Genomic DNA, 24,204 nt, shown 5'->3' on the forward strand with positions numbered 1-24,204 from the left:
TTCACTTTTTTTTTTTTTAGACTGCTGGTTGGAGTTATGCGTTGACATTCTTGAATTAGCTATAATGTAATGCATTGTGATACATGTGATACAATAATATATAATACAGTTGTTTGTGATTTTGGTTTTCGTTTTCTTTGAGTAAAGCACTGGGTACAAAGTCCTAGATTTTTTATGACTTTTCCCCCAGTTGTTTGCAGTTGTTTCACCCACATTTAATTTGACAGCAACATTTTTAGTCAGTCTCCTTTATTGTCTTATCTTTCTGAAGCATTCAACTTAGTCTTTCTCTTTATACCCATATTTTATTGATTTATATAATATTTAATTGTATTACCAAGTAACAAGTGCGACTGACATAGACAGGTTTGGGAGGAAATCCAGTTGACTTTTGGTGAGTTTATACAACTCTACTGTGGGAACCAAAGTGTATGGGTGTACTATAAAGAATAGGTGTGAATAGTTTAATATGCCATGGGTTTTGTGCAGTGTTTTACAAGGAGACTAGAGAATGCTGGTTAATCCTTAGGGTTGGTTAAGAGAGGATTAGTGATGTAAACTTCTGTATCTCAATTATACCACCCATCTCATACTTTGTATGTTTGTTTCCTCTAGACTGTGAATCACTTAAGGGCGTTTTTATTTCCCTAAAGCCCAGCAGAGTGATTGGTACATAGTAGCTGCCTAATAAATGGTGCTTGAATGAATCATATATTAGGTAATGTTTTTACTGAATATGTATTAAATGTATATGTTTGTATATGTATATCCTGTTTCCCAGCTAAATTGTGTCCTTAAGGACAGGTCTTATGTCCCATACATCTTGGATATTTACAATGTTTGTTGTAAGTGTAGTGAATGTACAATATATGTTGCTATATAGAGAACAGCCTATCTGCGTTGCTGCTAGCTAGTTCTGCCTTGTGACTTCCGCTGGAAAGAGCCTTTTAGAGCAAGTCCTCTTTGTATTCTGTTGTGTAGAGCATTGCCTGGGCCCTGCCAAATCATTCTGACAGAGCTCATTTCAGGGATGCCACTGGCTTCATAATTGCAGCGTGATGTTAGCTGCAGCAAATGGTGCTTGGGAGTTGGGAGTGTTGGTTTGTTTTCTTCTCCCTTTGTGTGTTAAACATGGACAGCCAGGAAATGGCTTTGGCATCATGTCTTTACATTCAGTAGGGTCATGTAACTTTTTTCTTTTCTAAAGCTCATGCCTTCAGATTTTATACACATTTCTTATTTCTTATAAATAGAAAGTGAATTGAAAGTTTAGCTTTTCAAATCCTCATTGCTAGCCAACTTAGTGAGAATAAGCATAAAATTGCTGAAAGATGGAAATATCAGAGTTGCCAGAACCTCATTTATCGTTGAGGAAAAAAAAATTATGCTTTTGCTTGTAAAGCTTTTGTTTGGGACATTAGGCACTTACTGAATATCTGGCATTTTCCTAAGCAATGGAGATACAGTGAAAAACAGGCAGATATTGTTTTAACTCACATGAAGCTTATAATCAAGCAATAATTCTTAACTTCAGATAGACCTGAGTCCATGATGCCAGTGGACGTACCCACTTTAGCAATGCCGTTTTAATTTTCCCCACTTAGAAACCAACCACTAATAGTAACAACAAAATATTCCTCTGCTCTCTTCTCCATCAATACTGTCGCCCTGCCCTGCCTGCTCTTTAGCTTCTGTCTGTAAGACTGTACGTAGTTAGTACCTTCAGGGTTTTACTAGTTTCCTCTTTCTCTCTGTTTCCTTGTTCTCTTTCTCTTTTTTGGGGTTACTCCATTTCTCCGTCTGGAGTCCTCCATTCGGATAATTGTTCACCACTTTTTTTTTTTTTTTTTTTTTTAGTAGTTACTGTTTGACTTGAGTCCTCCCACTCCAGTTGAATTCTTTTGTTTAGATGCCCGTAAAATTACATCTCTGGCTAGTCTTGATACTTTTCCACAGTTACAATTCTACTTGTCAAATTTCTTTACCTGGATGACCAGTCCCTTGAAACTCAATCATCCTTTCTAAATTCTCCCAAACCAAGTCGCCCTTTCTTCTTATACCCAGCCCCTTGTTTACCTTTTCTAGAAACCTAGATTCAGCTTACACTGAACATTTCACTCTGTTGTTCTCACTCTCCCAGCCATGCACCTGATGTTGTAAACTAATGTTTTAAATCCATTTTTAGTCATTTAATTCCTAATATTACTGTTACCCTGGTCCAAACCCTCATGACCTCATGCCTGGGTTACTGCAGTAGCGGCCTTCCTAGTATTCTACTCCTGGTCTCTCCCTTTGCCAAGGTATTCGACACAGTACTGCATCTCAAGCTTCTAAAAATGTTGATTTGTTTAAGACTTAAAAGTTTTTGCCTGTGGTAAATTTCAAATCTCTCCATGATTAGATTGTTTATATTTCCTACCTGTTAGGACACTCTTTCTAAACCAAAATAGTGCAATCTTGCTTTGTACATAAGCCATGTCTACTTTCTTTTTCTTTTTTCTTTTTTTAATCATTGCTCAAAAGGGAATGTCCTTTTATCACCTCGGAGTTTGTATTACTCTTTTAGATTTGTATGTTCTTTATTCAAATTTCCCTTTAGTCCCATTTCCAATACAAAGAGATTTTATATGCCATTTGGATACCATTTTAGTGATTGTTCCCTTTTTAGTACTTGCTTTGTCATTTGGCACTTAGGGTATGCTACTTTATCTGTTTAGTTGCTTTTTATGAATCTGGTCAGTTAATTTGACAAATATTTACTGACTACCTGCTGTATGCAAATGACTGTTCTGGGCATTGGCAAGATAGCAGTGTACATGGGCAGCCCCTGTCCTCTTAGAGCTTTAGCAACTTCCTCTGTACCTTATTTAAAAAAACAATTTGTTTCTAGCACCTGTCACAGTGTATGTTAATAATGTTGATGTTAAAATTGAGTTTAAATTTGCAAAAAGGAGCCCCTGGACTAATGATGCTCACCCCCACTCCCTCCAAAAACAAACAAACAAACAAACAAACACACAGACCATTATAGAGAAGAGGATAATTATTCTGTGGGATGAGGATATGTTTTGGAAAGTGGCTGTTGTCTTGGATTCAATAATACGTTTTCAAAAAGTAAGCCAAAATAATACTGCCTTGGAAAATGTAAATTCAACTGCATACCAGTAGTTTCCCATGAAAAGGATGCAACTAGAATAATAACAAATACAAATCTGCTTTTAAAAAAATGCTCATTGTCCTTGGATCAGTACTTATTCAGTTCTACTTTCCACACATTATCTTTAGTTCCATATAATCACAAAATGTTAGTCTTTCACCGTATAGTTGAGGTAACTTTTATAAGATTACACAGATTAGTGAAAGAACAAGAAGTAGGAATTTCCCGACTCCCACATAAAAGGGCATTGAATTTTTGTACAATGCAGTTCAATAATTGATATATATAGTTGTGGTCCTGAGTTATCAGGAAAAATTAAGTTATGTTCACTGGCTTTTTAAAAAATGAAGGTGGCGACTGAGGAGTGGGAATAGGTGTATTTTCTGGGGGGGTGATGAAAATGTTCTAGAATTTGATAGTGGTGATAGATACATGTTTTTATCAATATACTAAAAGCCACTGAATTGTATACTTTAAATGAGTGAACTGCACGGTACGTAAATTATATCCCAATAAATCTGTAGTTTAAAAAAAAATGAAGGTGGCAATTTATTGATCTTTAAGATTCAATATATATCAAGACTTAAATGATTTAATTTATCTCAAGCATTTATTATATGTGTCTAATAAGTCTCTCCTATTTTCTCTACTTTATGTTTTTTTGTTTTCTTTTCATACTGTTTGAATAAAAATTATTACTTTGACATTGTGACCTAATATTTTATTAGGAAATAGTGTGCTATGATAGTTAAAAGTCAGGTAATGATTAAAAGCTTATTTTAATAAAATTTGACTTCCTAGTTAAAGAATCTATACTGATTTAAAAAATATTTTTGTAAGTTTGCTGTAATGTATATGTGCAAAGAGATTTAGAGCTGAATCCCTTACTAGAAATGACCAATTTTTCTACAAAAACATAAACAGTTTTAGTTCTTATTTAGAATTCAGAGTTAAACTTAGATTTTATTTTTAGAAACTCTAAATTTTACATTTAGTAATATGAAAGAAAACCAGAATCGGACAGAGGTTAAAGTGATAAAAGCAGATTTTAATCAGGAACTATTGCAATAAGGGGGAAAGACCTCAGTGTAGAACTGGGCTCAATTCTGAATGCAACAAACAAAAGTGGGAATTTCTAGCCCAGGAGGACGGTGGGGGTTTGGTGGGTGGAAGTTACTAAGAGGAAGTTACTTGACACTATTCTTGTTGAAGGCAGGCCGGGGTGAACAGACATCAGCTGGGGGAAGGTGGGTTTAGAGGAATTTGATCAGATGTTGAAGGTGGGGGGTTTTTGCTAAACTGACTTGGTAAGCTTCTTGCTAAAATTGGGCAAAGATGGACCCAAAAGTCCAAAGATCAGGCCTAGTCCAGCAAACTAGGCCTGCTATATGTTTTGCCATATGTTGACTATTTTGTCAGTAGTCAACATATGGCAAAATAGTCAATAATCATCATCAAAGATATATTTACTAAAGCCATGTGGTACCCTTTTCTACCTATGAATTTTAAAAAAATCAGTGATAACACTCAATGGTAGTGGAGATGTGTTAAACTTTACTAACATACATTGTTGGTGGTATTGTCAGGTGATCAATATCTATCAGGAAACATCATTTACTTTGATCTAGTAATCCTACCTGTTGCAGTCTATCCCAGAGAAATAAACAGAAAATTGCCTTACAAGTCTATATGCATGAAGAACATCAATGGCAATTTATTTTGTAATAGTGAAAAATTATAATCTAAGTGTCAAACTATAGTGAAATGAGTATCACTTCGGAATGCTTTTGGCTGTAAGTAAACCCTGTTAACAGTGATATAGCAAATAAAGATAATTTTTGTCACAATTCTGGTGGTGGATAGTCTTTTTCTTTGACAGAAGCTGGTGCAGCTGCTCAGTGATGACATAAAGAATCTAGGCTTTTCTATTCTTGTCCTCTGTCATCCTGTACCCACAGTGTGCTAACTTATTGTCTTCCTTCTTGTTACATTATGATTACAAGATTATTAGACAGTAATCCCCCCTTATTCACAGGGGATATGTTCCAACACCCCAGTGGGTTCCTGAAACTGCTGATAGTATAGTACTGAACCCTATATATAACATACTTTTTCCTGTACATACATACATACACTTTATGGTCTCTCTTTGGCATACCCAAATTACCAGCATCACGACTCTTGTGCCTTGGGGCCATTATTAAGTAAAATAAGGGTTATTTGCACACAAGCACTGCAGTACTGGGACAGTGGGTCTGATAGCTGACATGGCTACTGAGTGACTAACACGCATAGAGATGCTGGACAAAGGGATGAATCGCATCCTGAGTGGGACGGTCCGTTCGTTGAGAATGGTGTGCAATTTAAAACCTAAAATTGTGTATTTCTGGAATTTTTCATTTAATATTTTTGGACCACTGTTGACTGTGGGTAACAAACTGGAAAGCAAAACCTTGAACTAGGAAAGACTGCTGTAGTTACAGACATTAAGACATCAGTGAGAAGCAGCAAAAAGGTTTGCTTTCTTTGGTTTGGAGTGAGTCTCCTTTATCAGTGAGTGATAAACTTTCCCAGAAGTACCTTCTCCCCATCTCCAGCAGATAGCCGTATATTTCTCACTGGTTACATAGCCATGTCTGGCCACACACAACAGAATCTTAAGACAGCAAGCATCTGATTTTCCAGAGTCTATAGTGGGAAGTTACAAGGTAGAAGGGGTTGGGAATGTGTATTTTGAGTAGCCAGCCCACAAGATCTGCCACAGTGGTTAAGTAAGTTATGGTAAATCTACTTGCAGATCTATAATGAATGTCATGAAAATGGTTATAAAAACAGCAATAACACACAAAATGTTTGCATAACAAAAAGTAAGCTATAAAATTGTGTACCACGATTCCATCTATGTAGAGAAATTGAGAGGGAAATTAGAAGAAAATAATTCAAATAATAAAAATGGAAGCAAAAATAGAGTGTATCTCAACTGCTTTGCATATTCCTTTTTTTTAATGGTGTGGAGGAAGGGGCTGGTGTTTTCTCGGGTTGTATTTCAAAAGCAAAATAACAAATTCATAGAATGTGTGTAGCTTTGTTAGCTCCCTTTTGAAAAAAAATTGTACTGCTAGCAGCCATATAAACATATACCTGTAATTCATCTGTTTGCGAACATTGGATTTTATCATTTTAATTTACCTTTTTAATTTAACAGATATACATGATGCATCAGAACTGACTTTTTTTTTCTTTTTTTCTTTTTTTTCTTTTTTTTTAAAGATTTTATGGGGGAAGGGGAACAGGACTTTATTGGGGAACAGTGTGTACTTCCAGGCCTTTTTTCCAAGTCAAGTTGTTGTCCTTTCAATCTTAGTTGTGGAGGGTGCCATTCAGCTTTAAGTTGTCCTTTCGGTCTTAGTTGTGGAGGGCGCAGCTCAGCTCCAGGTCCGGTTGCCATTGCTAGTTGCAGGGGGCACAGCCCACCATCCCTTATGGGAGTCGAAACCAGCAACCTTGTGGTTGAGAGGACTGGCTCCAACCAACTGAGCCATCCGGGAGCTCAGCGGCAGCTCAGCTCAAGGTGCCGTGTTCAATCTTAGTTGCAGGGGGCGCAGCCCACCATCCCTTGCGGGACTCGAGGAATTGAACTGGCAACCTTGTGGTTGAGAGCCCACTGGCCCGTGTGGGAATCGAACTGGCAGCCTTTGGAGTTAGGAGCATGGAGCTCTAACCACCTGAGCCACTGGGCCGGCCCTGTTGTTCATTTTTATTCTGTTTATCAAATGCTTACTAAATAGTGATTTTTGCGCCAGATACTATGCTAGGCACTAGAGATTCAAAGGTTAAGACACAGTTTATATTTTAAAGAAGTTCATAGTCTATTAATCACTTCAAACGGTACCCCTCAGTACCAGGCTGTATTAATATTTGATAAATTGTTGAGTAGATATTTTTAATTTTTATTTTAGTCAAAGCACTACAGGCACACAGAGGTAAATAATACAAAGGAGCTTATGTTAAAAGACAGTGAGATGTGCCTCCAAGTATAATTCCTCAGAATCAACTATTTTTAAAACCTCTTCATTGCCTTTTCTTTTGTTTATTCGTATTTCAGAACAATATTCTTATACTACTCCCTCTTTGTCGGTTTTAAATACTATCTGCTAACGTCCATGGATGGTACATGAGCGCTTAGCTGCATTATCCCTTCACTTCTCCGCTCCACTTTCTATCTCCCCCAGTTATATCGAAATATTTAAAATTAATGTTACTATGTAAATATACATAAATAATAGTCACTTTTGAGTCAACCAAATATGTACTATGGTTGTTTCGTTTCCTATGCAACTTTTGGTTTTCCTGGAAGTAATAATTACCTCATTTTTTTCATGGTTTAATTTTTGTGGAACATTGCTTTACTTTTTCCCCCCATACTTCAGTAACCTTTAAAAACAAATTTGTCTGTGGGGAAACTTACAGATAATTTCTCAGACCTCCTGAGCCCCCTTTTAAACTATTGATCTTGTTCCTAGAGTTTTCTGTCCTGCTCTAAGGTGGGCTACATGCTATTTAGGCCCGTGAGCCAGTCCCTAGAACTTTCTTTTGCTTCCATCCATTATTAACAACTATTGTTTCCTGAATTCTGTCTCCTTTTTAGTTTGTCCTTTTAATGGTATTATTAAGTCTCGAGAAAGGGTGCATGGGAAAGAACTGTTTTGGAAATTTATATTCTGAAAATGATTGAGTAAAGTAAAATTTATGATTGAAAGGAATGTTAGATAAGTAAAAATAACGGCACAGAAACTTTATGAGGAAAATTTCAGGAAACTCACTAGTTTGTTACAAGATAAAGATAACTGTAGAGTTAATACCAAATTAAAATACCGTTTTTGAATTGAACATCAGTTTTGTACTTGACTCCCGAGTTAAATAGGCATCCTGCTCTATTTTGTGTTTATTTTTATATTCACTGGTTTTTCCTGTAACTCTTGTTTCTGGTTCTGGTTGCATACAACAAACATATGCTACCGGTCCACATATGTTTTATTCAGCATACATGTTTCACTTGACTACAAGGGCTGTGTATTTGTTTTGTCACTGGTTTAGCCCTAGTGTCAGTAACTTTTCCTGGCACAAAGTAGATGCTCAGTTAATGTTGTTAAATGAATAAATGTGAATGTTTGACATTTATGACTCAAAGCCTCATTTATTAGGGAACCCACTGCCTTGTGTTAGCTTTTTTGTATACGTATGTATTCTGGTCTTGTACCACAACTAGTTTGGAAGTACACGGTGAGTAGGAACTTGGTTTTAATTGTCTTTCCTATATATTCCCTCACAGCAGTTTGGATGATCGTGGATAATAGGTATTCCCCAAAGACATTGAACTGATTGAACTGAATGAAAAATGGTTGATTTTATTTTCTTATCAGGATACAACTAAAAACATAGTCATAAACAAGGAATTTGGGAGAGAATCAAGAAAGCTAGTGTGTACTTGCCTGCCAACTTGAGGGCCTGTATGAGATTTCATGCTTCTGTGGAGTAAAGAGCTAGGATTCTGGGACAGCTCTGTTCATTGCTCTTTATCAGCCTGGTTGCTTTATTTCTGGCCTTCTGATATGCCACAGATGGAATAAGTCAGTGGTTCTCCAAGTGTTGCCCCAGAGTAGCACCATTAGCATCTCTAGAAGTGGAAATTCTCAGGCCTCCCTCCAGACCTGTTGAATTAGACACTGGGGGTGGGGTTAGCCCAAGGAATCTGTGTTTTAAGAAGTCCTCTGGGTGATTCTGATGCTAAAGTTTGAGGTTACCAAGTGGTGACACTGTCTTTAGGAGAGAGGGCTAGCTAGAGACAATGATTATATGCTGAAGAAAACCAACTACCGTGTTTCCCCGAAAATAAGACCTAGCCAGACTGTCAGCTCTAATGTGTCTTTTGGAGCAAAAATTAATGTAAGATGCGGTCTTATGTTAATATAACATAAGACTGGGTTATATAATACAACATAAGACCAGGTATTATAATATAATATAATATAATACAATATATATAATACCAGGTCTTATATTAATTTTTGCTCCAAAAGACTCATTAGAACTGATGGTCCAGCTAGGTCTTATTTTTGGGGAAACACGGTAGCAGCCTAGATTTAAGAGAATAATCTAAGCCAAAACTTTTCCAAGGAAATAGGTGTGGTTTATAGAAGGCACTCTGCTATAAAGCCGGTTATTAAAACTTCACTGTACGCTATTCCTTATCTTAACTGTATTATTGACTTTGACTTCTCAAGTAGTTCTCTTGTTATGTTTGAGTTTGAAACTGAGAACCTTAAAATAGTCAAGTTTTCTTGTATTTTTAGATTTTTGTAAAAGTGAGTATTCTTTCCCATAGCAGGTGACGAAGAAACGACTGAAAAGTATCTAACCCAAACTACTGTTTTATGTATTTTTCATTTTGAGTATATTTTTCAGTGATTTCAGTTTTGAGTTTTAACACTCTTTAATTTTAGAGTACAGGATAGTTTAAATGGTTTCAATAAATTAAATAGTACATTTGAAATAATGTTTTTATTAATTATTCCTGTGTGTAGATAAACCTGCTTACAAATAGCAGGTTATATTTCTTCTATATCCTTTTGACAAATTAGAATTGAAAATAATACAAAAATAAATTTCCTGTTTTCCATATAGACTTAAATCATAATGCATTCACTTTTTAATCTTTTTAATTTCTAATAGTAGGAAATAGAAGGCCTGATTTTAGATATATAATATAAAAATCTTATAAGGCATCATAGAAGTTTTAACATTCATTTTTCTTGAAGTTGATTACAAAATTTTCTTTTAAAAATATGTGTCATTACTATTAAATTTACTTGTACAGATACCTGGAAATATAGCTTGTGTTTTTAAAAATATTATTGTTTGTAACATGTGAAAACTTAACTACTTGATCAGATTGAATTACTTTAGTTTTGCAGTTTTTTGTTAAGATTTTAATTGCGTATTTTGATCTCACTTTTCTCGGAAATCTGAAAATTCAGCAGATTTTACTGTGTGAGAATGTTGAGGTGACAGTACAGGCAGAGGCAGGATTTCTAAAAAAAGTAGTTAAATTGTAACTTAATGGTACATGGAGAAGTATACTTATAAAATAAAAAAGTAAGTTCCTGAATTCATCACTATTCCAAATTATTGGACAATATTGGAGGCTAGGAATACATTTGTTCTCTAACTAGAGATCTGTTATTTGAGAAGGAATTATGTTGTAGTGTTATACACTGTATTCCCCTGTAGATGTGCAGGAAGAACTTTTAAGGGGTTTTGGGACCATGCATTTTTGGTTGTATTCTTGTTGCTGGTACCTCCACTACATTGAGTGTGTGGCTTGAGTTTTCGAAGTGGTGATTCATTCGGGATCTTAGATTGTCACCTCAGTTCGTTTGTGAGAACGCATTCCTCTTGAGAGGTACAAACCATTAATCTTCTTAGTGCTTCTTTTTTCTCCATTGTAATATTAATGAATTTGAATTGAAACATCCAAGGTAGAATCTACAAACTGGTGGCTTGTGGAGCCAAAGCTGGTGAATGAGTTTTGTTAGGCTCTAATAGAATTTTCAATTAAGAGACTTTTATGCATGGTAACATATTTATGGTACAGCATTCAAGAGGTATAAGGGGGGGATGTATACATTTAAAGGTAGGTTTAACTCCTATCCTTCTCCCTCCCAGCAACCCAGTTACTTTGTTTGGAAGCATTCACACTTACTACATACTTGTGAATCATTCCAGAGATATTATCTACACATAGAAGCATAATGATATATTTACTGCCCACCCCCTTTTTTTCTTTTTTCTTTTTTAAGAAAACCAAATGGTTGCAGACTACATACATTGTTTGGTGTCTTGGTTTTTTTTGTCGTTTAGTCTGTCTTGGATATTGTTCTATATCAGTATATGTAGAGCTTTGTAACAATTGCATAGTATTCCTTTGTATAGATGTATCCCACTTTCCTTGTATTTTCCTTCTTTTCTCCTTTCTTCCTTCCCTTCCATTCTTCCTTTTAGTCTTTTCTTCCCTTCTGTCTTCCCTCTTCCCCCTGCCTTTTCAATTAAATAATCCAATTCAGACAATAGTATCCTACCATATTAGGAGAATCTTTAACTGGGATTTAATCTTTATTTTGAAAGGGTAAAGGATTTATACCAGTTATGGTTTAGACTCAGTTTGTTTTTACAGAAGGAATTGACTTCCTTCTGTAATAACATGTGTTTTAAGACCTTTTGTTTCTAACTTTTCTGAGTAGAGGTTTCCATAGGAAAAAAATTTAAGAGATTGATTCTTTCTTCCTCTATCTATTCTTACAGTTCTTATCAGGACCTAATTTTATTACAATTGTATTCATAATTTATTCAACCATTTCCCTGTAGTTGGACATTTGGATTGTACATACATTCTTGTTTTATTTTTTTCAGTATATCATTTCACACGTGTAAATATATTTGAAGATAACAATCTGGAATTAGAACTCCTACATAAAGAGCATTTGCATTTACAAACTTGATATTTATTGCCAAATGGTCAGTATAGTGGTGAAACTGATTTACATCACCACAGCCAACGTTGAATACTTTTCACCACCATATTGTATTGTTAAATTATTGAACTTAAAAAAAAAATTATTGAACTTTATTAACCTGATGGGAAAGGGGAAATCTGATTACAATTTTAATTGGCATATCTCTTATATGTGAGATTGAACATCTTTTTAATATGTTTGAGCCTTTTTTATTTCCTTTTATCAACATGTCCTTTGTTCATTATCTTTTTTTCTTATTAATTTGTAGATACTCTTAATATATTAAAGTAAGCTCCTGTGATTCATGATATGACTGTTTTCCTATTTTTTGACATTTGTTGAAAAAGGATTACCTTATTTCTCATGATAGTTGAGCAACTTTTTTTTTTTAAAGATTTTATTGGGGAAGGGGAACAGGACTTTATTGGGGAACAGTGTGTACTTCCAGGACTTTTTTTTTTCCAAGTCAAGTTGTCCTTTCATTCTTAGTTGTGGAGGGCGCAGCTCAGCTCCAGGTCCAGTTGTCGTTGCTAGTTGCAGGGGGCACAGCCCACCATCCCTTGTGGGACTCAAACCAGCAACCTTGTGGTTGAGAGCACACGCTCCAACCAACTGAGCCATCCGGGAGGCAGCTCAGCTCAAGGTGCCGTGTTCAATCTTAGTTGCAGGGGGCGCTCCCCACCATCCCCTGCGGGACTCGAGGAGTTGAACTGGCAACCTTGTGGTGGAGAGCCCACTGGCCCATGTGGGAATCGAACTGGCAGCCTTTGGAGTTAGGAGCATGGAGCTCTAACCACCTGAGCCACTGGGCCGGCCCTTGAGCAACTTTTTTATTGCCATATATAAATAGTTTATTTTTTAGGTGAAATTAATTAGTCTTTTCTGGCATTGAGTTTTGTCTTATTCTCAGGAAGTCATTCCTCACCCTGAGATTATTAAAACAAAACAAACTATCTTTTCTTCTAATACTTTGGGGTTCCTTTAAAATTTTTTGATCCATTTGGCATTTGTTTTCACGTGAGAAATATTTTTCAGATGGCTGCCCATTAACATTTAATGAATAATTCACATTTTCCCCAATCATGTGCATGCAGTGTCACCTTTAGCTTTTACTAAATTCCTGTATATATTTGGGTTTGTTTTTGGATTTTCTTTACCACATCTCTACCTGTTTATGCATCAGTCCCACTTTTTAAATGACTATAGAATTATAAGTTTTAAAATGTTTTTGTGCTTTTAAGTAATTTGTTTATTCTTGCTTATTTATTTTTCCATATGTACTTTAGAATCATCATGTAACATGTTTTTTTAAAAACACTTGGTATTTAATAGGGCTTGCATAATTTTTAAAGCTTAATTTAGGGAGAAATAAAGTCATAATGCAGTATTTTTTTTTTAACATTTATTTTAAATGTGTTTCAGCAGGACCCATCAGCTCCAAGTCAATCTAGTTGTGGAGGGCACAGCTTACAGTGGCCCATGTGGGGATTGAATCTTGTTGTTAAGAGCACCGCGCTCTAACCATCTGAGCTAACCGGTCGCTCCCCTGCAATATTCTTTTTAAGAACATGGTTTTGCTTCTCGTAATTTTTTGTGCTTTTTAGTACCATTTACAATGTTCTTTACATAGCTTTTATTTTTTTCTTGTAAGATTTATTCTAATCATCTTATAATTTTTGTTATTATAAATGGGATTGTTTTCTCTTTAATTATATCATGTGACTTTTTATAGATGCCCATGGGTTTCAATTTATTATTTTTATATATAGCTACTTTACTAAAATTCCTCTTTTTAATAGTTTATTGGCTATTTTCTTGGATTTTCCAGGTATTCATTCATATCATTTGCAAATAATAGTAATTTTATATCCTCTTTTCTATTTGTAAACTTATTTCTTTCTTAACTAATAATATTGGCCACCACCTCCAGAACAGTGTTAAGTATTTGTGGTGAAAAATGAACATCCTTGTTTGGTTCCTGATTGTCAGTACTTCTAGGATTTCTTCATTATACATGATACTGGTTTTAAATTGTATTGTTCGAGTCTTAATCACATTAAGGAACTTGGCATAGTGTTTGATTAAAAAAAATCTTATATATATATATATATATATATATTTTAAATTAAAGTTTATTGGGGTGACAGTTGTTAGTAAAGTTACATAGATTTCAGGTGTACAATTCTGTATTACATCATCTATAAATCCCGTTGTGTGTTCACCACCCAGAGTCAGTTCTCCTTCCATCACCATATATTTGATAAAAAGTCTTATGTTGTCAGAAAGGTAGCAAGGGAAGTACAGAGAATTTTTTTTTTCCTGAACCTTTTGAGGACAAGTTGCCAGCCAGTCTGATAGCCCGTTGCCTCCCACCAAATACTTTATGGTTTATTTCCTATGAACCTATAGCCATTAAATTCAGACAACTAGCACTGGTAAATTGCTATTATCTAATCCTCAGACCCCATTCATGTTTCTCCAGTTGTTTCAATAAAGTCCTTTTGTAGCCAAATCCAGTCCAGAATCATACATTACATTTGGTTTTCATGTCTTTTTAGTTTTCTCCAATGTGAAACAATCTGTCCTTGACTTTTATAACCTGATACTTTTGAAGATTACAAGACACTTCATGTAAAATATCCCTTAGTTTGAATTTGCCTGATGTTTTCTTATGATTGATATGAGGTTATACATCTTTGGCAGAAATACCACAGAGGTATTCTGTGATCACCAAGGAATATCACAGATATTCCTGTTATTCCTTTTTGTTTGCCTTTTCCAGGCACCTCCATCTTCTTTGTAATCTTTCTCCCATCTGGGTATTGTATTTTTGTCAATATTTAACTAATTCAGTATGTGATAGGAAGATAGGAAAGGAAGTGTACTGGGAGCATAAGGAGATGGTTGGTAGGTTGGGGAATGAGTCACAGTAAAGACTTTTGAGTATTACGGGCTGAAGTTTCAGAATCATCCGGGACCAACGATGGTGGTAGAAACACAAAGCTAGCTGAAGGGTATAGACAGGAAGAAATTGATAATCAATTTTATTACTACTTTAAGTATATGATCATACTGATTAGTATTGTATATTTTTTTATTAAAGCCATTTTGAAGAGTGTATTGAATCCTATGCCAAAGCACTTTTTGGCCAAACAAGTTGGGCTGTCATTATCTTTTTGACAAGACTTTCATTTTTTTTTTTTTAAGACTTTCATTTTTGTCAGCTTTAAATGCATGTATTATTATTATTTTATAAAAAAGATCTCATTGCAGAATATATAATTTCAAGAAGTTTCTATGATCATTAATGTAGATATTGTAGACATTTCATACCTTTTCTGTTGTGTATACAATTGAATTATTTTTATAGACAAATTATTTCAGTAAGATAAAAATAATCTTTTAATTGCAATTAAATTTTTACGAACTCATTGACATAAGAACAAAATGTTAACAGTATCTATATCTTGAAAGTTATAAGAAGCTCAGTGAGTTGGGTTTTATGTTCATTTTGGTACTGAAGACATAGAAAATAGTGTCATTCAAACTAAATAGAATTTGAATGGCTCACTCACTAAACCTTCGTTGGACACCCCCTACAATTTTTTAGGGGTGTGGTAAGGTTTCCATTGTTGATATAAGAAACATCCAAACCTGTAGAGAACTTGAATGAGTTTATTTGAACCAAATGGACAACACTTGCGGAGAAACAAAATCTCAATGGATTAAGAAAATGCTCCAGAGACTTGCAGTTTTGCAGCTTATTTTATACGTTAGAATCAAAAGAGGAGACATAAGGAGGGTTATATGAAGTCCATTGGTGGTAGATTAAGGGGGTGGGAGAAAGCAAAGTGGGGAAATCTCTATGAGATTGGATAAGAAGTAAAATGGAGAGAGACATACTTCTTTTACATTGTGGACACAGGATATTAACAGTTAACATTTACAGCACATAGAGATGGTATGTAGGGTAACAAGATAACAATGAGGGACTCTGTAGTCTCATGTTTTGGTGCTGTGGGTTGTGTCCCGAGGGTTCTGGGAATAGGATTACTCTGACATTCCACGGGTATGTTATCTTAGATGCAAAAAGACAGTAGACAGGCTCATTTGAAGTAAAGATTGACCTTTGTCAAGGAAGCTATAGGCCAAGGATGTCACTACCAGCCACGACCCGCTTTTAGTTAGGAACTTTTATGTTCGGACCATCCTTTGCGGTTACTTTTGGTCTCTGAGTTTGTAGTGCCCGCCACGCTGGCCTCCCCTGAGCTTGTCAGTCAGTATGCGGCCCCTTTTCCGTCACACCTTTAAATGTAAGTTCTTGCTTACTTAAATGGAAAGCACTGTGGAAAGGTAAATAACAGTGTTGTCTAGATTAATATAATAAAAATGGGAGGGGAAAGCCTGTGGGAATAGTGAAATTGATAGTTATTCTTGATGGCCTTTAAATAGACCTCCTGCCCTATTCTTAGTGGTGTCATGAGTTACTTTAACAAGTTAGTATTTGCAGCATAGTTTCAATTCCTTAAGTGGAAGATATTATTTCAATCCTAAATGTCTTTTTAATTATTCTGGAGAGCAGCTCATTCCTAGCCCTCTGTTTTACTGAAGACAAGAGTTTTACAGTTTGTTTCATATTCAAATGTAGGGTGGTTTTTCCTGAATAATTCTTTGGAGGGGCCAGGAATCTACACAGGTCCAATATCTCTTAATTTTTAGTTTTCCAAATTGTACTTTCTTTTTTCCTGCATATTAAATATACTAAAGGGGAGTGAGGAAAGGAAGCTGTATATTGTTTGTAGGGGAGGTCCAGGATAAAGTCTCTCAACAGGAATCCATCGTAAAGTTAAATAGATGATGAAGCTCTGAGAACTCTTTCTTTGAAAGAGTATCATAAGAACTCATGATTTTACTTATCCTCCTACCCCATCTTCACTCTTTTTAAAAGAGAAAATCCTTCAGTGCCTTGAGAGACAACATTTGAGCACACTATACTGTATATTTTGCCAATGTCTGTGTTTCGGTTATTTTAGATTATAGACCCTTAGACGATATATATATATATATATAACTTGTAGGGACTATATATAACTTATAAATTACCTAGTCTGAAGTAAGATGCATACAGATGTTCTTTTTTTAAAAAAAAATAAGCTTTTTTTAATCTTGCAGTTAATGCCTTTTTATATACTTACACACTTACGTAAAGGAAATGTTTTTGTATCTAATGATCCAATCTTCTAAAGGTTCTGTTTTCAACTGAGTTTTTTTAAAAAATATTTGGTCTGAACAGCGGTTTGTCTTTCTTTTTCCAGGCCCAGATTGCCTTCCTTCAGGGGGAAAGGAAAGGTCAAGAAAATTTGAAAAAGGATCTTGTGAGGAGGATCAAAATGCTGGAGTATGCTCTTAAACAGGAAAGGTAATTCAGTAAAGTGGAAGATAGCGTTCCCTTAAATATTGGAATAATTTTTGTCATTCCTAAAACAAATCCAAAGTTTAATACTTTATACTTCTGAATTCAGGAGATAGTATCTGTAATAAACATTTATAAATGGTTGTAATATGCTAATTTAATTTATTATTAACATTTAATAATGACTGATAAACAGATTTATGTGATTTAAAAAAATTTTAACATTTTTTCCCTACCCTGTCCTTTCTTAAGAAACATGTACTTCCTGAACTATCAATATCCATTTCTTTATGGAATTGCAATAGTTTTTTGAGTTGTAAAGGAAATTTCTTTAATGCTTACAAACCCTTTTCCTACCATCTAATATTACTCAATTTGATATATTTTCTTTGGGAAAAAAATTGCTCTGGCAGACTATGTTGGAAACCTTTTCATAGACTTTTTTGATATTTTATTCCTTTGCTCTCAGCAGTTCATCTCTCTCCAGAAACAAATCTTACCTTTCTGTTTTGCTAGTGTCTGAGATACTCAAGTAACTAAACTTGAGTCATAAGTAAAGAATAATAGGCCATATATGAAAGTTTTAGAAGTTTTCATGTGAATTAAGTTTATTTACTGTAAAAGATGGTCTTTGGATTTTATTTACTTGTTTTGTCAGCAATGTGAGACTACATTGTTTTGAATACTTTGATAGGTGATACTGAAATTCTCTATTTTGCTTTATTTTTGATGATCACATGCTTTTTTCATTATTTTGAGGTTGATAAATGGGCTGTTTGCAAAACTACCATAAAATAGCATTTAGCAGATGATATTTATGAATACCAAGAAATAGATAAAACTTTATTAGAACTTGTGTTCATCTTTATGTGGGATCTTTAAATGGCACAGAAGATTGAAAACAGGTTGACCTCTTAGTGAAAACTAGGTGGTTCTTTTTTTTAAGAAGTTGGTTGAAAACTATTGGGGGAAAAACCCCATAAAACTGTACTTTTAAAGTAGTAATTTGGAAATATTTGAGATTTTAAGCTGTCTAAATCATAGGCATAACCAATTAGAGAGAGAGTAATAACATTGAAATGGCAGCTATTTATTAACTACTGTGTACCAGGACCTGACACTTAAAAACTAAGTGTCTGTGTACAATTGCAGAATTAAGTAGAGCTGTGATTCAGATCCCTCAGATCTGTCTGATTCTGAGGGCTGTACTCTTTACTAGTACGTTGTATTATACTATCTCGTAAGATGGAAGAATTGAACTATATATATACTACAGTGACCAAGAATATTGTGTGTGCTGTGTGTCTGTGTATGTGTGTGTATCCCTTCTCATTAAACATATTCCTTAATCTGTGCATCCAACTTAAGCACTGTGCTGGAGGTTAGTATAAACACAGGTCGTAGTCCTGGTCCTTCAGGGCTTAGAGTAACTGGAAACAGACTTGGAAACCACAGAGTTGCTGTGCAGTCTGTGGGATCACAAAGAAGGGAGTGGTAATTTCTGTCTGGAATATGGAAATAGAAAGGAGGGAGTTAATTAGTGGAGGTGAAACTTGACCATCATCATGAAAGATAAAGCGTTTGCCAGATAGGCAAGGTTCAGGAAGTAGAGAGAATCTGTTTGACATGGAATAAAGCAGTTTAGTGTGTTGACAAATTTGTAATTACTGTTTATGGAGGGTAGTTATGATTTGATCAGCGGTAGTGGTAGAGATGGGCAAGAGTCAGGTCACACGGAGCCTGACTCAGGAAGTGAAACTTTTCTCTTACACATAATGGGGTCTATTGAAAGTTTTCAAAAACTTTTTATTCTAAAATAATCTCAAACTAATAGAAATTGTAAGAACTATCTACCATTTACCCAGATTCACCAATTGACCACATTTTACTGTATTTACTTTTGTCATGCACACTATAGCATATTGTTTTTCCCTGAATCATTTACTACTTAGTTGGAGACATTAATTATGTCCCTTCCCTAAATTCCTCTGTGTATATTTTCTACGAGGAAGGACATTCCCTTGTATAATTACAGCTCATTGTCAAATTAAGGAAATTTAATGTTGATATAATTCCATTATCTAACATAGCCCCTATTCATATGTTCCAGTGATGATCTTTGTAGCATATTTTCCTCCCAAATGTCCCAATAATGATCTTTAGCTTTTTTTTTTCCCCCCAGTCCAAGATCCAGTCTAGGAGTACATATTACATTTAGTTGTCATGCAGTTGCAAGGCTTTAAGCATGGGTAGTATGCAATAGATTTTATAAAGATCATTCTTCCTCAATGTGGGAGATGGACTGGAAAGGTCTGTTAATACAAGCAGGAAGATTGTATTAGTCTGGGATGAGGAGTAGCTGCTGGAATAGAGGAGGCATCAGCTATGAAACATTTGAAATATAAAGAATCCATACAGTTTGGAAGATGGTAGGGTATAGGGTATGAGGAAGAAAGAAAGGTAATTCAAGAATGATTCCTAGATTTCTGGCTTGAAGTGTGAGTTTTGGATGTTATCAGTTGAACTGAGGATATGAATTAAGGGTTGAAAAGCAGATATGGGAGTGGATTAGTGACTAGAGAGATATATAGTTGGGAATCGTTAATATTATGGGTAAAGTTAAAGTAGTAGTTGAGACAAGCAGAACAAGTATTGTGGGAAGAGAAGAGACAGAAGCCACAGGAAATGGAGATGTTTGAAGAAAAGGCAGAGGAAGAAGAGCCAACAAAGCACTGGTTGGAGAAGGAAGGAGAGAGCAGTACATTGGAAGCAAGCTAAAGAAGATGGGAGTTTGACGATTGCAGGTGCCAAACAGACTGAGTAAATTGTATACTGAAAACAGTCATTTGGGTTTGCCAGTTAGAGCTTGTTAGTATCCTTGCCAGAACAGCTTCAGTGAGGTAGTAGGAACATAAACCAGATCACGGGGGATTGAGGGGTGAGAAGGATAGATAAAGTGGAGACAGATATAGTAGCTTGACTTTGGAGAACAGAAGAGATAAAGAACTGGCTGCAGCTGGGGAAGATTAAAAACAAAACAAAACAAAGCAAAATAAAAACACCAATGGGATTCTCCTGGAAAAGAGTCCCTGATTTTGTGTGTTTTGAAGTTCATGAAATGACTTGAGATTATTTCTGATATAATGGCACTATTGAAGTATAATAAATTAAGGAATAAAAAAGTATTTCTTTGTGGATTAGCACTCTCAAACATTTCAGTCTTTTTCACTTTGAAGTTATTTTTCTAATTCTTTAATGCCAGGAATTTTTAAAAATTTTGGAGCTCTAGAACACTTTATTCTTTTGATTCTGAAATTATTTTTTAATGCCTGAAATCTTAAGCCAATTAAAAAAATTGAAACATAAACATAGGGGGACTAATATCTTTTATATACACCTCTAAACCTCAAGTTAAGTTTTCTGTTAGGCTTGCTTTATCTTGATCTATTTTAAAGTGAATTCCAGACATCTTGTCATTTAATATAAATACCTGAGTAGGGATCATGGTTTTGAATTGCTGTGTTACAGATTTTCTAAATAGTCCCATTTAAGAAGATCCAAAATTATGTAAAACTGAATCTTTAAAATTACAGGATTACTCACCTAGCAATGAATTTATCAAAGCAATTTTTAAGTTATAAAATTTACAAAATGAGTAAACATACGAGCTGTGATTGAAAAATATGGTGAATGTTTAAATAAAAATTTATTACAGTAAAAGACACATTGCCTTTTATCCTCCTCAGAATACTCCCCCCTGCTTTGAACACATTCATCCCGTCGTTTTTGCCATTTTCTGAAGCAGTTCTGGAAGTCCTCTTTCATGAGTGTCTTTAGTTGCGCTGTCATGGCTGCCTCGATGTCCTGAATCGATACAAAACATTTTTTTTTCATGGTCATTTTGACTTTGGGGAAGAGCCAAGAGTCACTCATGCCAGATCGGTGAATAAGGTTGATGAGGACACACCATACTGCTTTTATTTGATAGAAATTTCCGTACCAGAAGCAATGTGTGACACATAGCTTTTCTGTTGTGATTGAAAAATACAGTGAGTGCTGCTGCCAAGTGCCATCCAACAGAAAGGCAGGGATCTTCAATACGGGGAGTGGTACAGAGAACCTTAGTAACAATGTGTGACAAGTTTCAACTTGTTCGGTGTGGTCAGTTGGGTGTGAGCTACGGTTGAGAGAAGGTCTTTTTTATTTTTATTTTTATTTTTTTAAAAGATTTTATTGGGGAAGGGGAACAGGACTTTATTGGGGAACAGTTTGTACTTCCAGGACTTTTTTCCAAGTCAAGTTGTTGTCCTTTCCATCTTAGTTGTGGAGAGGGTGCTGTACAACTTCAAGCTGTCCTTTCAGTCTTAGTTGTGGAGGGCGCAGCTCAGCTCCAGGTCCAGTTGCTGTTGCTAGTTGCGGGGGTGGCGCAGCCCACCATCCCTTGTGGGACTCAAGGAATCAAACTGGCAACCTTGTGGTTGAGAGCCCACACTCTCAACCAACTGAGCCATCTGGGAGCTCAGCAGCAGCTCAGCTCAAGGTGCCGTGTTCAATCTTAGTTGCAGGGGGCGGAACCCACCATTCCTTGGAGGACTCGAGGAGTTGACCCGGCAGCCTTGTGGTTGAGAGCCCACTGGCCCATGTGGGAATCGAACCGGCAGCTTCGGAGTTAGGAGCATGGAGTTCTAACTGCCTGAGCCATTGGGCCAGCCCCAAGAGAGACGGTGTTTTAAAGTGTGCCATAAATCATCCTCCATTATGACAAAGTTCCATGTCACACATCGCTTCTGGTATAAGGCAATTTCTGTCAAATAAAAACATCACGGTGTGTCCTCATCCACCTTATTCACTGGATCTGGTACCATGTAACTTCTGCCTCTTCCCCAAAGTCAAAATGATTCGGACATCGAGGCAGCCACGACAGTGCAACTAAAGACACTCATGAAAGAGGACTTCTAGAACTGCTTCAGAAAGTGACAAGAATGATGGGATGAGTGTGTTTGAAGAAAGAGGGAGTATTTTGAGGAGGATTAATGGCAGTGTGTCTTTTACTATAATAAATTTTTTAAATTTAAACATTCACTGTATTGTTTCATCACACCTTAATTTTTCAGGAGTACACAGTGTATATAATCTAAGATTTAGTCAGGAACTTCAATAATGCAGAACTTCAAATTTTACATAAAATATAATTCTGAAAAATTTTTCCTCATTTCTCTTTTATCTGCACCACTATAAAAACCTAACTACTCCCCTTTGTCTCTAATATTTCCATATTCTAATTCACCTTCCATGTCCATTGGACTCATTTTCTAAAACACAGATGTTATATACCTGCTTAAAAATACCTATTTTATTTCAGTTCTTAGTAAAACCTTGTACACCCAGGCCCCTTTTCTAGTCCTATACATACACATATACCGCCGGCAAGTGCATGCACACTCAAACACACACATGTACACACACACACAAGTTAGCTGTTTTTTGACCAACTTTGTATTTTCACACTTTGAGACGTTTAAGATGTTCCTTCTGACAAAAATACCTTCTACATAAAGCCATTTGTCTGATTGGGAATCTACTGGTTTTGAGGTTTAGCTAAAATCCCATATGTTACCTTCTTTTTGGTAGGTCTCCTTGCCACGGCCTTTGACAGAATTAGATAATCACTTATCTGAATTCTTGTAACAAGTTACATAACTCTTAGCTGTTACTGCATAGTGTGCTCTTGTTATTTATTTACATTTTTGTCTCGTAGGCATCTCCTTGCCTCACCCTTATAACTAACTACAAGCTGCAGGTTATTGCCAGCAGCCAGCAGAGTACCCGGCATGTCATAAGAATTCAATAACAGTTCATTGGATTTAATCAAATTATTTTTAACATCCACATTCACAGTGTGATGGGGCTGCTATGTTGTAGTCCTAGCACATTATATCTAATGTAGCTTTGAAACAAAACTATAATGGGACTTCTTTAATACATTATAATTACATAATTTTCATGCTGTTTTATTCAGTAAAGGGCAATTGGGAGGCCTGGCTATGTATCAAATGTATGGTTCTTAGACATGACATCTGCTGTTTAACTTGCAGTCAGATTTAGACAGAAAAAGATTAGGGAACAAGAAGAGATGAAGTGTTAAAACAATAGAAAACATGTGAGGGAGAAGATATTTTAGCATATTGACTTCAAAAGGAATGTTACTATATTGAGCAGTTTTCTGTGAGTAAATTATTTTTTAGTGAATTTAACTATTCAGTAGGGAGACTAATTTAAGGGAACACAGCTTGTAAACAGAGCAAGCAGTTCTTTACTTATTTTGTCTTTGTCTAATTCTTTATGAAATGTTAGTTCATTGTATTTTATTATTTTTGTTACATATATTGCATAGAATATATATTGTATATATGGCATAGAATATATTCTATTCCCTTTTTTGTATCTCTCTTGCAATTTTTCCAAAGACCACTAGAATGCACTATAATGCAGTATTTTGTGTTTGAAAATGTTTTTCTTTATATATACATAAAAATATATATATATATAAATTAACTCCATACAATTTTATTGCTACTTCTATTCTGTCCTCAGGCCAGTTACTTTCAGTTGCTGTCTTGACTTCTAGATTCTAGGAGGTATTTTACTTTCTTATGGTAGATGAAATATGTTTCTGAAAAATCTGAACATTGACAGTGACCTTAAGAACTTGGTTTACTTTCTGGTAACTGAGTTAAATTAATGGATGTAAATCTTACCCTCTAATCATCAACATTATTACAAATACATTGAAATAGACTAGGAAATATTTAGTCTGATGATGAAATCTTTGTTATTAACAGAAGCATTGGGGATAGAGAAAAAGATGTTCTAGATAATTTGGAACAAGATATTCACTAAAAATTAAAGAAAAGACATATGCATATGATTAATTAGCCAAATAACACAAAATAGTCTCCCTTCTGCATCAGTTCACTGATTTCCCTTCCCAAAGGAAGTCTTTTTAACTGATGTCTTATGTATCATGTAGCCTTCAGCAAGAGTCCATGCATATGAAATAT

General features: G+C 35.3%; 1 protein-coding gene across 2 annotated transcripts in view; it reads left to right on the forward strand.

Moving 5' to 3' along the window:
- STRN (striatin) overlaps nucleotides 1–24,204 on the forward strand; it is an 84,986-nt gene that overhangs the window by 9,465 nt on the left and 51,317 nt on the right. For both annotated transcript variants that reach the window (XM_033124668.1, XM_033124669.1), the window contains exon 2: nucleotides 17,046–17,149. In XM_033124668.1, the coding sequence (XP_032980559.1) occupies nucleotides 17,046–17,149 (104 nt within the window). The remainder of the gene's footprint in view (nucleotides 1–17,045; nucleotides 17,150–24,204) is intronic.

The sequence above is a fragment of the Rhinolophus ferrumequinum genome, chromosome 13 (assembly GCF_004115265.2).
Source record: "Rhinolophus ferrumequinum isolate MPI-CBG mRhiFer1 chromosome 13, mRhiFer1_v1.p, whole genome shotgun sequence".
In the NCBI taxonomy this organism is placed as follows: Eukaryota; Metazoa; Chordata; class Mammalia; order Chiroptera; family Rhinolophidae; genus Rhinolophus; species Rhinolophus ferrumequinum.